This window comes from Branchiostoma lanceolatum, chromosome 2 (assembly GCF_035083965.1).
Source record: "Branchiostoma lanceolatum isolate klBraLanc5 chromosome 2, klBraLanc5.hap2, whole genome shotgun sequence".
In the NCBI taxonomy this organism is placed as follows: Eukaryota; Metazoa; Chordata; class Leptocardii; order Amphioxiformes; family Branchiostomatidae; genus Branchiostoma; species Branchiostoma lanceolatum.
This window is the reverse complement of record NC_089723.1, coordinates 9,914,736-9,930,126: the sequence shown is the minus strand read 5'-3', so window position 1 is coordinate 9,930,126 and position 15,391 is coordinate 9,914,736. Positions and strand designations below refer to the sequence as shown.

Genomic DNA, 15,391 nt, shown 5'->3' with positions numbered 1-15,391 from the left:
GTATATAGTCCTTGTTTTCAGTTACATTTGAAAAAAGTACGGTTTGACAGCCTTACTCTCACTGGTAGCGAGAGAAAAATTTTGTCACATAACAAACTGCTCACCTGTGCACCCCTCTCCCTCTCCCTTAACGGAATATCCGGGATCACACAGACAGGTGAAGGACCCCCTGGTGTTTTCGCACTGCCCGTTCTGACAGATGTTGGGGTTGAGGTCACATTCATCCACGTCCATGCACATCTTGCCAGAAGGCTCCGTGATGAAGCCGTCGATGCAGGTGCAGCTGTAGGTGCCAGGCTCGTTGGTGCACATTCCACCCCCGCACAGGTCAGGGGTGTCTGCACACTCATCCACATCTGAAGGTTTCACAAAATGTGAACAAATCGTATTATTTTCATTTGAAGGTTCATCTGTGACGGTGATCAACATATTGATAAATTCACATTGCAGATACAGGTGCAGCTGTACATGTACAGCCTCGTTGGTGCACATTCCATCCCCGCACAGGTCAGGGGTGTCTGCACACTCATCCACGTCTGAGGGTTTTATAAGATGTGAACAAATCGTATTATTTTCATTTGAAGGTTCATCTGTGACGGTGATCAACATATTAATAAATTCACATTGCAGATACAGGTGCAGCTGTACAATTATGTAGGTGCCAGTCTCGTTGGTGCACATTCCATCCCCGAACAGGTCAGGGGTGTCCGTGCACTAATCCACATCTGTCCGCAGAGGGTTTGATCAAATGTGAACAAATCACCTGTTTTCTAATCTTCATATCATTCATCATTTATAAAGACAAAAAAGTACAACTTTCTGACAACAAAGTTTTTTGATACTCCAAAACATTGTACCTATCCTACCACATCTGTCCGCAGAGGGTTTCATCAAATGTCAACAAATGACCTGTTTTTTAATCTTCATATCAACACAATTCATACCGACAAAAAAGTGGTAGTTCTCGTTTTGACAATTAAGTTTTTTTATACTCCAAAATACCGGTCCCCCGAAAGTGCGAAATGGAACGAAATGGAACGAAATGGAACGAAATGGAACGAAATGGAACGAAATGGAACGAAATGGAACGAAATGGAACGAAATGGAACGAAATGGAACGAAATGGAACGAAATGGAAGAACGAAAACAACATATGTAACATTATGAAATGAAATACCAGTAGATAGCGAATTAAAAGGAGTAGACCGGAACAGGAAGCATTTTAAATACAGAAGTGAGTGGTATATACATAATATAACGTGTTTTATTTCTTGAATCTATGTGATAAGATTAAATACAACGTTTTTGTCGCGTTTGTGTGGCTAAATTCTTTCCTGAAAATGGAGGCGCCGCGTGCAAAGAGATCCGCCGCTCTTCCTTGTGTACCAACGATCTGCAACTGAACTGCTGCAAATAGCAGGGAAAACAAGCTAACGGAACTGAGTATCGAAGTTAGGACTAGATTATACAGTTGGTGGTAACATTGCATCTCATTATTATTTTATTATTCATACAGCGTGTTCGGAGCTATTCTCCCCCAAATGGGGCCCCGCATACAAATAAACCGCCATTGTTGCCAGCGCGACGGAACTGTGGGCGTGCGCTACCGACAGGTTGAATCAAACTCCGACTGTCCAGTTATTTACATACGGTTTTAGTCCATAACTAGTATGTAGTAGCATATGCCTATCTCCGCAACAACGATGTTTATACAACCAATTGTTCGGCTCAAAGTCAGACCCCTGTCGGAGAATGGACCCCTCCGTTAATGACATGCAAATGAAGCTCTGCGCTGCGTCACCAATATCACACAATTCACACTCCATTCAAACACGGACGTGGAGCCCTCTGGAGACATTTCTGCTTCCTTGTTCACGACAAAACAAAGGGAGGGTGTGAACGAGCAGCACATGTATTTCACGGTTCACACAACACGCCAACACGCTAGCTGTATAAATAATAAGATTACGCTTGCCTCATGCCCTCTTGGAGATGCAATGATGCCACCAACTTCTGTATAATCTGGTCCTAACCTCGATACTCATTTCCGTTAGCTTGTTGTCCTTGCTATTTGCAAAAGTTCAATTGCAGATCGTTGGTACACAAGGAAGAGCGGCGGATCTCTTTGCACGCGGCGCCTCCATTTTCAGGAAAGAATCTAGCCACACAAACGCGACAAAAACGTTGTATTTAATCTTATCACATAGATTCAAGAAATAAAACACGTTATATTATGTTTTTACCACTCACTTCTGTATTTAAAATGCTTCCTGTCCCGGTCTACTCCTTTTAATTTGCTATCTACTGGATTTTCATTTCATAATGTTACATATGTTGTTTTCGTTCTTCCATTTCGTTCCATTTCGTTCCATTTCGTTCCATTTCGTTCCATTTCGTTCCATTTCGTTCCATTTCGTTCCATTTCGTTCCATTTCGTTCCATTTCGTTCCATTTCGTTCCATTTCGTTCCATTTCGTTCCATTTCGTTCCATTTCGCACTTTCGGGGGACCCCAAAATACTGTAGTTTTTCTACCACATCTGTCTGCAGAAGGTTTGATCAAATGTGAAAAAATCATATCATTTTCACATGAATGTTAGTCTGTGAATGTGACGATTATCAACAATTTTGTTAACAAATTTACATGCTATTTCCGTACACAAAGTACAGGTCAAGTGATGTACTAGGCATTAGGTCAAATCAACTTGAGAAGGACCAGAGGACTGGTCAAAGGACCAGAGGACTGGTCAAAGGACCAGAGGACTGGTCAAAGGACCAGAGGACTGGTCAAAGGACCGGAGGACTGGTCAAAGGACCGGAGGACTGGTCAAAGGACCGGAGGACTGGTCAAAGGACCGGAGGACTGGTCAAAGGACCGGAGGACTGGTCAAAGGACCAGAGGACTGGTCAAAGGACCAGAGGACTCGTCAAAAGCTTGCTGTGTACGGAAATAGTGTGTGAATTTAGTTGAATCATTTATTTCAAATTTTCATATCAACACCATTCATACAGAACAGACAGAAAAGATGACATTAATATTCAAGAAGCTCTTCACTTTATACAATCATTACGTATATAGGAATGCAAACATTTTTACTCACCCATGCATCGCCTCTTGTCTGGTCCAAGTACATAGCCCTGCTCACAGCTACACTCGAAGCTACCCACAATGTTGGTACAAGAGGTCTGACATCCTCCATTGTTTACAGAGCATTCATCAAAATCTGCAAGAAGTAAAGAATACGTGAGAGAGAGTTCAAGGACACATCAGAATGTTGATCTAACCCTGTTTGGAAAAAGTCCAATTATACTCAGAAATAACGTCAGCTCAGATGTTTGAAGGATTATTAATAGGACAAGCAGTACCATGTGATATCTAGCAAGACCTTTGAACATAGTGTTCTAACATTAATGGTTAACACCCTTTGGATGGGGCTCCACTGAGGAGGTTTTGCAGTATTTCTAAGATAGTCTAGTCTGGAAGCAAACAAACCCATCAGTAATGGTACTATCAGTTAGCTATAATACAACGTATGTACATTGTGCATGTCCTTAATCAAACTCTATGCTTGACATACGGTCCCAGAATAAACTTGTCACATGATCCATTCAAGTACTAGTCAAAGTCTAATGAGAGACACAGATAACAGATGAAATTTTACATCCATGCCTGTTCACCTAAAGAGGCCAACCTGGCAAAGTTACAAGAATCTAGACTCAGTGAGATAAACTGCCTACAATTGTGACCTTGCCTGCGGGCCCTGGGTGTCATCTGCGACAGTAACGCAACCAAGGTGTTCAGCACAGAGAGGGTGTTATTGAATATCATCCCACCTGCCCTCTACCCACCATCACCTCACACAGCAACTGACTTCAACACGGCTTCACAGTCGTCCAATTAACACACAACAACTTCCACATTTGTTGTTTGACTTGTGCCCCTTATGGAGTCGTTGCAATTCCTACTAGGCTACGGCGAGGCTGCCAAGTATTCGTAAGATTTGCCAGCTTGTTGTAACCTCAAGACTAATATCAAGGGCGTCGCCAAGGTCATGAAAGGAGCTTCTCCTTTTGATAAATCGTAACCATCCATTAGTAGAGTTTGGGGCCGTGGGGAGTAGAGCAAAGACTGTTAATAGCAAGAGTTGAGACATCATCAGAGTCTGTTGGCTGGACAGCTACTCAGTTGCCCCCCTCTGTGCATCAATCCAGATGTGGAAATTTTATTAATGCCGTTGTTTGACCTCCCCATGAAAGAAACCCCTCAGCCTGCAGTATTTGCTGCAGTGCAATGCCAATAGGGTATGTACTACATGTATGCATACAAGACTTCATTTAGTAAAACATTACAATAAAAGACCCTGGAATTTAACAACTACCACAATATGGGATTCTCATTGTAAAACGTCACTCTTTTTCATCTTAGACATGCATTTGAAACAACTCGAGGTGGTAAGGCAGTTTGAACTGCATACCTTTAACATCCTTGGTCTTGAAAAAGATAGTTGTTCAAGCATAAATTCGAGCCTTCTTTCACTTAATGTCACCAGACTATCTTCAAGTTTTGTCTTCATATGTTATCTGTGAGCCCAAGGTTAATGGAAGAAACTGTGTGAAAAGATGAGCAGGTGGTTTGAGTTTGATAGACACTGAGTTTGACCAGGCTGTTAAACGGGAAGTCAGAACCTTAGAGGCAAACTCTTCCTCAGGTCAGAGATACTTGACATTCACTCTGACTTACTAACATCAGTACCAGATGCAGGGGAAAAGATTTGTGGTTCTAAGGAGCCATTTTGCCTGCTTCATTTGCCTTATTCTGGGCTGATTTTTGGGTGGTACCAATAAATAAAATACTCCTTTTGCGGCTTGTTTCTGTGCTCAAAGTATGAAATAATGATGCAAATGTGCTAATATGGGGAAGTAAATGTCAATTTCAATTTCACCAAACAGAATTGCTTTCCCCAGAATATTTCCAGTTTTATCCCCTGAAATTGCTTAGGCCACCTTTAAGACTACTGTCATTTAGGAATAGACATATACTGTCTATAAAGTCTATACTGTAACCTTGCCTACAAACAGTTACATTCCATTTCTTTTTTTACAAAGTTTGTGTTGACCTCATCATCAAAGTCTCCTAGCAGCCATTATCGTTTTTTGTGTAATGATATAAGCAATCATTTCAACTGTGTGTTTAAAACAATAAGCCTCCACCAACTCAGTCTGATAGAAGGAAAACATGTAATGCAGGCAACTTCAGCTTTTGGAACAAACATGATGTTGGCATCATTGGAGTTTAACTGGCATTACACTGGGGTCAACTACTATACCAGAGTTCTTATTCCAGGTGGTATTTGATGACCCTATTGAGGAATACACAGCAGTGTACTTCAAAGCATGCACCTTGGAGACTGCTCTCTCTCACCACCTTTTTTAATGCAGCTGCTGCATGGCCTGGCAGGTTTCTGTATGTTGGAAACTCACAGTGCCAAAACCACAGAACCTAATAGCTTGGGTAGCACCCAGATGTTGTTTCTTACTATTTTCACATGGATGAGTGCTTAAGATTACATGCTGGGTTAGCCAAAGAAGAACAAAGGCCTTGACCTCACATTGCTGTTCTTGGCTTCCGAGCAGAATGTTCTTCAACACCAGGATTAGTCTAGAATCTAACATGATGATAGTAGTTATCATAGTTTAAAAGTACTTTCTTTGCGGGAAAACGTCGGATTTGAATTGGAAATGACGTAGAACGGCCTATAGATACTATGTGAAAGATCTTTTATAAAGGCATAACATTACATACCTTCTAAGATTTAGGGGGATCTTAGTGAATTACTAGTAAAATGTATATTCACCAGATGGATACAAAAATCTGGCAGGTGGGAATTAACAACGAAGCAAAATCGGTTTGTGGGGAAATGTGTGTGCTGCCTTCAGGACAAGATTCCCTGTATACTTCTTTCTGCAGGATATATATTATGTATTGTCTGTTCCAATCATGGTTAACACATCCCAGTCACTGGTGGTTGCTATAGGAAGAGAATTGGGGGAGTTCAGACACAGGATGGAGCATTGTCTGGGATAAATCAGGGGGTATTGCATGTGGCATATTCAGGTCACAATAGCCTGAAAGAGGACAACACAAAAGTACAAATTGAGAGGGTCAAAGGCACTAATGTCTGCAAGAAATACAAATTCATGTACATGCACATGTATTCTTCTTGGCTTATCTTCCCTGTACATAACATGTATCTATAAATGACATAATGAGCTTATTAAACACTTTAGACTTAAGAATATTTCAAAAAGAGTTGTACCTGCATAGCTCGTCCTGTTATCGGTCTCTGAGTAGCCCTTGCTACACATCTCCGAATCTTATCCAGTTGTAGAGATTGAATTGTCTTAAAAAACAATCTTACATTTAGTGCTGCGTACCTAAATGCCGGACCTGAACTGGACTTGTAAAAATGTTTAGGTTCAAGTCCAAAAATACCTAAGCGTCATGACCAGGATCCAAGTCCGGACTTGAAAAAAAAATCTCTCGCTTATATTCTACTTTTTGTTCTACCATCTAAAACCTTCCATAGATTGTGAAATTTGTGCTACATGTATATAAAGACAAAAACTTTTGCTGTTTTGAGTTTTGAGTGTGAATGTGAATTTTTTTAAAATTAATTACACGTAAAATTTATGCCAACATGCAATTTATGCTATGGCTTCAGGTTTGGACTTATAAGTCCGGACCTAAACCTCCAGACTTGAATCCGGACCTGAACATGAACATGAGCTTAGGTACACAGCACTACTTACATACACTCTTATGCACAGAAAGAGTTCAGGTGTACCTTCACAACTCCTCCTGTTATCAGTCTCTGAGTAGCCCTTGCTACACAGGCACTGGAAGCTGCCCATCACATTGATACATCTGCCGTTGGAGCACACATCACTGTTCAAATCACACTCGTCAATATCTGCAAAGGGAAACAATAACAGGCACCTGTAAACATTATTGTTTATGCCAGTAAAAATGGTCCCACACTATGGATAAATATAATATGTACAATAGTTATAGTTTCATTCATTCTATAGATTAAGATACCAGTAACCAAAGTGGCACAACTCTTCATCAGTGGCTTAAAACAACACACATTTTATTAATTTAAAGTAAAGAAATTAGTTTACTGTATATGTTAATGCAGTAGTATACTTAAATGCAATCATTTATTCTTAATGACTTAGAAGTTGAATGTTCAGTGATTATTGTTGATGTCCTCATACACTGATAATACAGGTCTTTTTGTTAAGGGTGCTTATAAATGTAAGAAAAAAAAAACACTGTATAAGAATGTCAGGATGTAAGCTTCCCCATCCATGTGCAAGCACGTCAAACCCCCAGATGTTGGGAAAAGAAGACGTTAAACCAGATAGTCAGTGAGTGAGTGAGTGAGTGAGTGAGTGAGTGAGTGAGTGAGTGAGTGAGTGAGTGAGTGTAACACTTTTCCAAGGTCATCATTCATTACAATGGTGGACTAACCCTTGCAAGCAGTTCCCGCAGAGTTGAGTTCGTGGCCAGCGGGGCAGTTACACTTATAGCTGCCGGGTGTGTTGATACAGACGCCTCCTCTGCACAGGTGTCGGTTCCTCTCACACTCATTGATATCTGCAAAAAGAAGAAGGAAGACCATCACACCTAAAACATAAATATCATCCTTAGCAAGTGTTTTTTCAAGTCAATCATCTGCAGGTAACTTTTTGAAAAATATATTTTTATTTGAAGTCCCTACTTCCACTTGTCCAAACCTAATTTGCATATTCTGTTTCCTGAATATCATATCTTTGTGACTCTAGCTGCCATCCATGCCATAAAATGGCTGAAGGTTACTGACAGGATGTTCCTGTCGATAAGAATTGTTTTGCACTATTAACAGGGTATTTCTGTCTTTAAGAGTTTGTTTGCACTATTGACAGGATGTTCCTGTCTAGAATTTTTGTGCACTGTTTATTCATTTATTGGTTTGGCTGACACACAGCCAGGGCTGCCCAACTGTTGACAGGACATTCTTGTCTTTACAATTTTTTGGCACTTTTTACAGACTGTTCCTGTGCAAAATTTTTACCAAAAGTGTCAAAGGCATTTAACAAAGGAGACCATCAGCACATGGTTGCTCACCCATGCAAGTTCTCATGCCCATGAAGCCACTCTCGTACCCGGGGTTACAGTTGCACATGAAGTTACCCTCCAGGTTCACACAGGTGCCGTTGCCACAGATGCCGAAGGCAATGCCACATTCATCAATATCTGAAATATAGAAACGGTAGGTTTCAATGAAAATCATATTGTGCATGGCATTTTGTATACTGCAAATGCAGAAATGTTCGTGGTGGCTTTATGTTTGTGGTTTTCACGGCAACCGTTTCAGCGTGAACTTAAAACCACCGCAAACATTTTTGTCTAATACTGTTGCATTATGTAACTATAGCACTGGTGCGAATTCAAAACCACCACGAACACTCCATTTTCCCCTTAGCGCGAAATTAAAACCACACGCACTTAAATGCATTTACAGTATACTTACAAATCTGACTGTAATGGGGAGATGCTATAATGTTCTAAATTGAATAATTGGACTGAGTTCACCAAAATAATTAAGGGCAAAAATACTTTCAATGAAGAAAAGTTGAACTGAAGTTTCAAACACAAAAATTTGAGTTACCAGTACCCAAATTTTTGACAATCCAACTCCAGTCTTTGTCAGGACTATTTCTACTAACAAATCTGAATTTTCAAGCTAAGAAGTCTTTCTCAACAATGCTCCTCACAGAACTAAATGGAGACACATTCGTTTGATACACGTGCACTTCAGATAGTATTGAAATGCCTTGTAACACACAAAGATATTTTGTAACTCCCCAATACCTTATCTCACAAAATCGTATCTGACCAGTATGGTTACTAGTATTCTGTGCCATAGATGTGAATCTTAAGAACATAATATGTTGTGTAATGATATTGTATATTGTTCATATATCTATTGATTTTTAAATAAGTATTGGATGCTTTGTATGTCGACTGGACTGTCAGGCTCAAACTTGATTGTACATTAGTTTTTAATCCAGTTTGTTGAACTGCGACAAACCAATAAAAGACATCTTGAATCATCTTGAAAAAGGTGATAAAAATGTCATTGGATGACAAAACATGAAGACAGACTCACCTGTGCAATTCCTGCCAGCGTGGTCCAAGTCATACCCCTCCTCACACTCACAGCGGAAGCTGCCGATGGTGTTGCGGCAGCGCCCATGGTGACACAGGGACGGGAACATCACACACTCGTTGATATCTACAATGTATTATCAGCAACAAAGCATTGTCAACATCACACTCATGATAAACCATCAAAGCTGTTCAATCTTCTTCCCGCTTGTTCAACAGAATTTGATACATTCCAGTCTATAGATAAATTCAGATGCATTCTAGAAGGAGACAACCCTTACTGTGTACAAATAGGTAAATATATCAAAGAATGTTTAGATCTTACAACTAGTAGTGTAAGTGATACGTTAAACTCGAGTATTCATATACTTGTACTTAGGTTAATCATTTTGTATACCATTGTTTGTTGTTTGCATGTATAGTTGTAGAAGACCTTACGAAAGTCGCTGTACTTTTGTCGTGTCAATAAAGATTTCTTATCTCTATTTAGCAACACAGCATTGTCAACTCTACCATACTCATACTGCACTGGGTATCATCAAAATGCTTGTATTGCACACTGGAGGCACCATTTCTACAAGACTAAAATCAATGTTTGTACCTTTTCTGAGGACGAGATTGCACATTTGAAGGATATCAAATGATATCTACATGTAGTCATCTTAAACTACAGTGTAGATCTGGAACCACCTGTTAAAGTAATGCTTCTCGGATGACTCCTACATTCTAAGATTACAATAAGCTGACTTAGAAGTAAAAGCTCAGATCTAATGTTACCTTGGAAGAATAAGCCTCCATCCAGAATGTCTCCTCCTTTTGGTGGCTGCTGAGCAAACCCAGGTCCCTTGGGACACAATTCATTGAACTTATCTACAGAAAAGAAGGAGACAACATTAGTCGATAACATTCTTTCTTCCTGATGTTTAACACAAAATATTCATACTATACAATGTCATGTACTAGATTTCATTAACTCAAGAATCACTTATGATGACATATACTTCACACTGTTTGAGTTTCCAGTAGTAGTGACCCTGCCTCTGGACCTAGAGGTTGGGAGTTTGAATCCAGGCTGCTGTCACCCACACAACATGCAAGATTGTGTAAAGAGTTGCAGCCCTTAGAATGGGACGTTAAGCCCTGGTCCACTGTTCATTGTACTTTTCGTTGTCGAAAAGAGATGGCCCTTGTAAGTATAGCATCAGTATCTATGTTCTCTGTCACGACCAGTGGAAGAGTATAGGTCTCTAAAGGAAAGCTACACAAAAAATTGAAAATCCATCTATGCTATGCTTGATATATTCCAAAGCCAAATTTTTAGTTCAAGTCGTTTCACATAAGTCCGTCATAGTTCTGGGATTTTCCACAATTTGCAACTTATGCCGTGCTGACGCCTTCTCACCTAATAATTGAATTATATGACGTCAGTGTTTCAAATTTTTCACATGATGATTGTATTATATGACGTCAGTGTTCTAAAATTCAATCATCAGGTGAAAAATGTGAAACACTGACGTCATATAATTCAATTATCAGGCGAGAAGGCGTCAGCACGGCATAAGTTGCAACAACTTGAAGTAAGAATTTGACTTTGGAATATATTAAGCATAGCATAGAATGATTTTCAATTCTTTGTGTAGCTTTCCTTTAATGAGTTTAACTGGTTCGAGATCATTTTCACTTTTCTTAGAACTTTTTTTGCTGAGATTACCTGTTCCTGGTCGAGGACAAGAGATGCAGTCGTCGCTCCAGCCTGAGCCAATGGAGCAGCAGCAGATGGAGGTGCGTACGGGGATGGGCAGCTCACGCTGACACTGCCCGTATCGGTACTCCAGGTAACAGAACTCCTGACGGGCATCTGTCAGGACAAGACAAGAAATTATCCCACATTCTTATGAATCTTTTAAGAGTTGACTTCATAGTATTACTGTGCACTTCAAATGGCATCAGGATAACTAGTAATTTGCATTTAACAATCAACAAGAGTCTAAATATAAGTATGTAGTTATTACACAACAGAACAAAAAAAATATTTTAATACATTGGTTTATTTGCTGTCAAAACTAAAATCTTGTATACTGTAAAACGTTGACTTTCTGAAAGCTTGTGTGCATGTGACTGATAAAAGACAGAGGGTGCTATCTGAAACGTCTGACACATTTGAAGACTTTGTCCAGTTGCTTGAATCAGATTTATTTTGTATCATTCTACTTGGATGTCAAACCTTCATCAACGTTTGTTTGGCATAAAATCATGCATAACCAGTCTAAAGATACGTTGATGAAGGTTAGACATCCAGGTAATAAGATACGCCAAAAATAGTTACATGTACATGTACTCAAGCAACTGGATAAAATTTTGAGACAGTCAGACGTTTCAGACAGCATTCGCTGTCTTTCGTCAGTGACTGATGTGGATGCTGTCTGAAACGTCTGACTGTTTAAAAATTTTATCCAGTTGCAATTGCTTGAGTAACTATTTTTGGCAGTCTAAAGGTAGACCTACCAATACACCTCCGTCCTGTGTTGTCCAGTGTCAGGCCTGGTGAACACTCACAACGGTAGGAACCAGGAGTGTTGACACATCTGGCATTGTTACAAACTCCTGGGAAGACTTCACACTCATTCACATCTACAGGAACAAAATACACACAGAAAGTTCAACATCTTTATGAAGTAGGATATAATTGTCTGCTTCAGTCCTATATTAAAAAGAAAAATAAGGAGCCCTGGGTGCTGGCAGTTCAACGTTTAATATAATTTCTTTGTCTGTTTGTAACAATCAATAATTTAGGTCCCCGCAGGTAGAGCATGAAGAGAAATGCAAGAGTTAAGGACTATGGCGGTTTTGAATAATCAAGGAAGCGTGACGTCAAGTGAATGGACGAAACCATTTAAGTCAGGGTCCTTCAGTAAACATTGCCCACTGTTTATAGAATATATCATAATAATAAGGACCAATTCCTGATTGAAATGCAATAGAATCTTGACTGGGGTAACGTTATGAATCTTAAGTCTGTCTTTCTCTAAGTGGTTATGAGAGATAATCTCATACCCATAGAAAGTATAATACTTTGTTATGCAGTAAACCACTAGCAAAAACTCATTGTTTAAAACCCTAGAGTACCATACTATTTACTGCTCTCATCTTGGTAGAAATGGACAAGAAAAGTTTGTTGTTTTCAAGCATATATACCTACCTTCGCAAGACACACCATTCTGGTAAGTGTATCCAAGTGCACACTTCCGTTCTGTCATATGAAAGGAACAAAAATTACAAGTAAGTATTTGAATCACCTTCAAGTTGACTATAATCAATTTAAGTAGGTGGTTTTTGGCTAAGATTCTATAAGAATTAAATTTAAACAAAGAGAAAAACAGCAAATTGAAACCATTCACAAATTAAATCATGCTTTTAAAGGGAGGCTAAAGCTGTCTTCTATATTTTGCTACATATACCATCTGAAGTCAAGTTCTTAGAGCGGCACAAGTTGCAAATGGTGGGAAAGCCCTGAACTATGACAGACTTGTGTTTAAGTGTTCTAAAGACTTGACTTTGGGGAATATTTAGTGTAGTATAGAAGATTTTTCAAAAAGTTTAACTGGTCCACATAGTTAATAATTCTAGGACACAGAACTGCAGGTCCTGGATAACATCGCAGAGTGGACGTCCCTTAGCCTGGCTGAAAGGCTGACTGCCGCAAGAAACAGACGAGCCTTGAGACAGATCTCCATTTTCACTGCTACCTTGTCCCCCCAATGACCCGGAGGTCAAGGGACTAGGTAGGTAGGTATTACCTACTAGGTAATAGTTGAAGGTCAGTTCCAACATGCATGAAATCCTTAACCTGATCTCCACTGACACTTACTTGATGAATCTTTCTCACACGGCTCACAGGGGCTGCCCCAGGCTGACCCCAGGGAGGCACAGCAGTCCTCCTTCAGGGTTTCTCCGTTGATGTTCTCCTCACAGCGCCCGTCGAGGATATTCAACCAACAGGTGCCACGCCGCTCATCTGGAACAATTCAAGCAAAATTGTTAGATAATAACGTTGATCTTCTATAATCATTTCTATAATTGTTTCTTTTTTAACAGACACTACCAATTTTGCAGATCTCAACTCAAAGACCAACAGTGACAGAAGGCACCTACTGCCAGCACCATCACATTTACCAGTAGTGAATGTCCCTCAAAGAAGACGTCTGGACCAATCATGGCCAAACCCATTGTCTTTTGATAATGAATTATTTCTATTGCCTGAGCAAGGGTAGAGAGCCCAGTTGAAGTTGGTTGTTGTGATTTAGCTGAGTGATGTTCTTCACAAACACTTAAACTTCTCAGAGTAAGAGGTGCATAATGCCTTAAAAAGGCCATCAAAAATATTCTGAAGGTAACAGAGAAAGCATTTTGTTGGTTATGGTTCTGTAAGGGGGGTTGTTTTATTACTCCAGGAAGATTAGCTTCTTACTTGTTGTAGCTTGTTTGAAGCTAGTGGAGCGAATAAAGTATCCAAGTATCAAAGGACTGTGGAAGTGAGCCACAAGTTTGGATTGATTAACCTCGGCTTAATCAACGGAGGGTGTATGGTGATTAAAGACCAAAACCAGTAACCCAGTTAATCACTGATGATGTGTCTAGATCTGTAGCAGTAGAGTGTGTTCTAGAATCATTAAAAACAGTGTCTCATTCTTCTTTTGAATGCAAAATATTAATGTCTATTGTCAATTTTTAACGTTACATATACTCACAAAGTCAAACCTACACAAAGATTAAGCCAAGCCAACCAGGATAGGTTATCAAGCTGCTGTTGATGATATGCTCCAGTATGCACTTCTTCACTAAGCTGCCTGGGGGCAGTTCTACAAGACTGCAAAAGCATTACACATTGCCACATCAGAACTCACCCAAGCATGTTCTTCCAGTTGGGTCCAGAGTCAGGTAGTACTGGTCGCACTCGCATCTGAAGCTGCCAACCAAGTTCTGACATCTTGCGTTCACACAAGGTGATTCAACACACTCGTCAATATCTGTGGAGAGAAGGTAACCATTTCAAAGGCTATATACCACAACCTGTATTTTGAATATGACTCTTGTACCAGTTGAGGTACATGTATGTATTATAGCTTGATTGCACAGACACAGTCTTCTTCATTGGCCTGATGAAGCCAACATTGACCTGTCAATGAATCTGCTATACACTGTACTTACTAAATAACAGTTACATTAATTTTCAATCATGTCAAGCACAAAAAAGTGTACAAATTGTTGTTTCATGGAGTCCGTCAGAAAATGACATAATACTAGACTAAGTACACATTGGTCATTATTGATCCTGATAAAAATTATATCCGTGTATACCCTAGTGTTGGAAGAAAGTTTAGCATTGTACTATATGATTACTACCAACACAGATGAGCTTCCATGATGACATAATACACACTTTACAATTCTGAAAACGCTGAGAATATTTGGAATGACATTTCTCTCACCTTCACACCTCATTAAGCGGGTGTTGAGCTGATAGCCCACGTTACACTCACACATGAAGCTACCAGGGGTGTTGCGGCAGATGCCATATTGGCAGTTCAGATTGTCCACAACACACTCATCAATATCTGTAAATAAAAAATAAATAAATAAATGAATGGATGAAAGAGGTAATGGCCATCTTTGATGTGGCTTGAGCACAATTTTTAAGGCATCATATAACTCGCAGTGACATGGAAAAATTTACTTGAAAGAAGGTCTGCACATTAACTTTCTCTGAAAAGAAAATTACTTTTAAGAAGGTCTGCATATTAATTTTCTATAAATGAGAGTTACCAAATTTCTGGCCTTTTGCCTTTCCCGGATAAATGATAATCATTTCAGGCCACTTCAAGTATGTGATCTTAAGAATACATGAGCTGGACTTCAAAGCAACACAAAAGAGTTTTCGTGCTAATGTAAGTAAACTTCATTGATAAGTGAAGCCCCTGAAGTCAAATATAGCTGACCATGGTCTCCCAACCTTTACAAGACCATGGTTCAGGGAATTAGTAGTCAGCAAGTTCATCTGTGGCTTAGAGTTGGTCGTCGAGGTTGCCTACAAGTATATAAGCCTGCGCCAACCATGATTTTCGGAAAATCAAACATGGGAAAGTCGTATTCTACTAGGATGTGATCAGAGGAGTGAACT

At 39.7% G+C, this 15,391-nt stretch overlaps 1 protein-coding gene across 5 annotated transcripts in view; it reads right to left on the bottom strand.

Moving 5' to 3' along the window:
• Positions 1 to 15,391, bottom strand: part of LOC136427407 (fibrillin-2-like) — a 108,316-nt gene that overhangs the window by 35,109 nt on the left and 57,816 nt on the right. For all 5 annotated transcript variants that reach the window (XM_066416235.1, XM_066416232.1, XM_066416233.1 and 2 more), the window contains exons 23-35: positions 14,703 to 14,828; positions 14,118 to 14,240; positions 13,082 to 13,228; positions 12,413 to 12,463; positions 11,719 to 11,844; positions 10,925 to 11,071; positions 9,991 to 10,083; positions 9,215 to 9,340; positions 8,170 to 8,298; positions 7,534 to 7,659; positions 6,845 to 6,970; positions 3,101 to 3,223; positions 105 to 356 (exon numbers count right to left, since the gene is read on the bottom strand). In XM_066416235.1, coding sequence (XP_066272332.1) covers positions 105 to 356; positions 3,101 to 3,223; positions 6,845 to 6,970; positions 7,534 to 7,659; positions 8,170 to 8,298; positions 9,215 to 9,340; positions 9,991 to 10,083; positions 10,925 to 11,071; positions 11,719 to 11,844; positions 12,413 to 12,463; positions 13,082 to 13,228; positions 14,118 to 14,240; positions 14,703 to 14,828 — 1,695 coding nt within the window. The remainder of the gene's footprint in view (positions 1 to 104; positions 357 to 3,100; positions 3,224 to 6,844; positions 6,971 to 7,533; positions 7,660 to 8,169; positions 8,299 to 9,214; positions 9,341 to 9,990; positions 10,084 to 10,924; positions 11,072 to 11,718; positions 11,845 to 12,412; positions 12,464 to 13,081; positions 13,229 to 14,117; positions 14,241 to 14,702; positions 14,829 to 15,391) is intronic.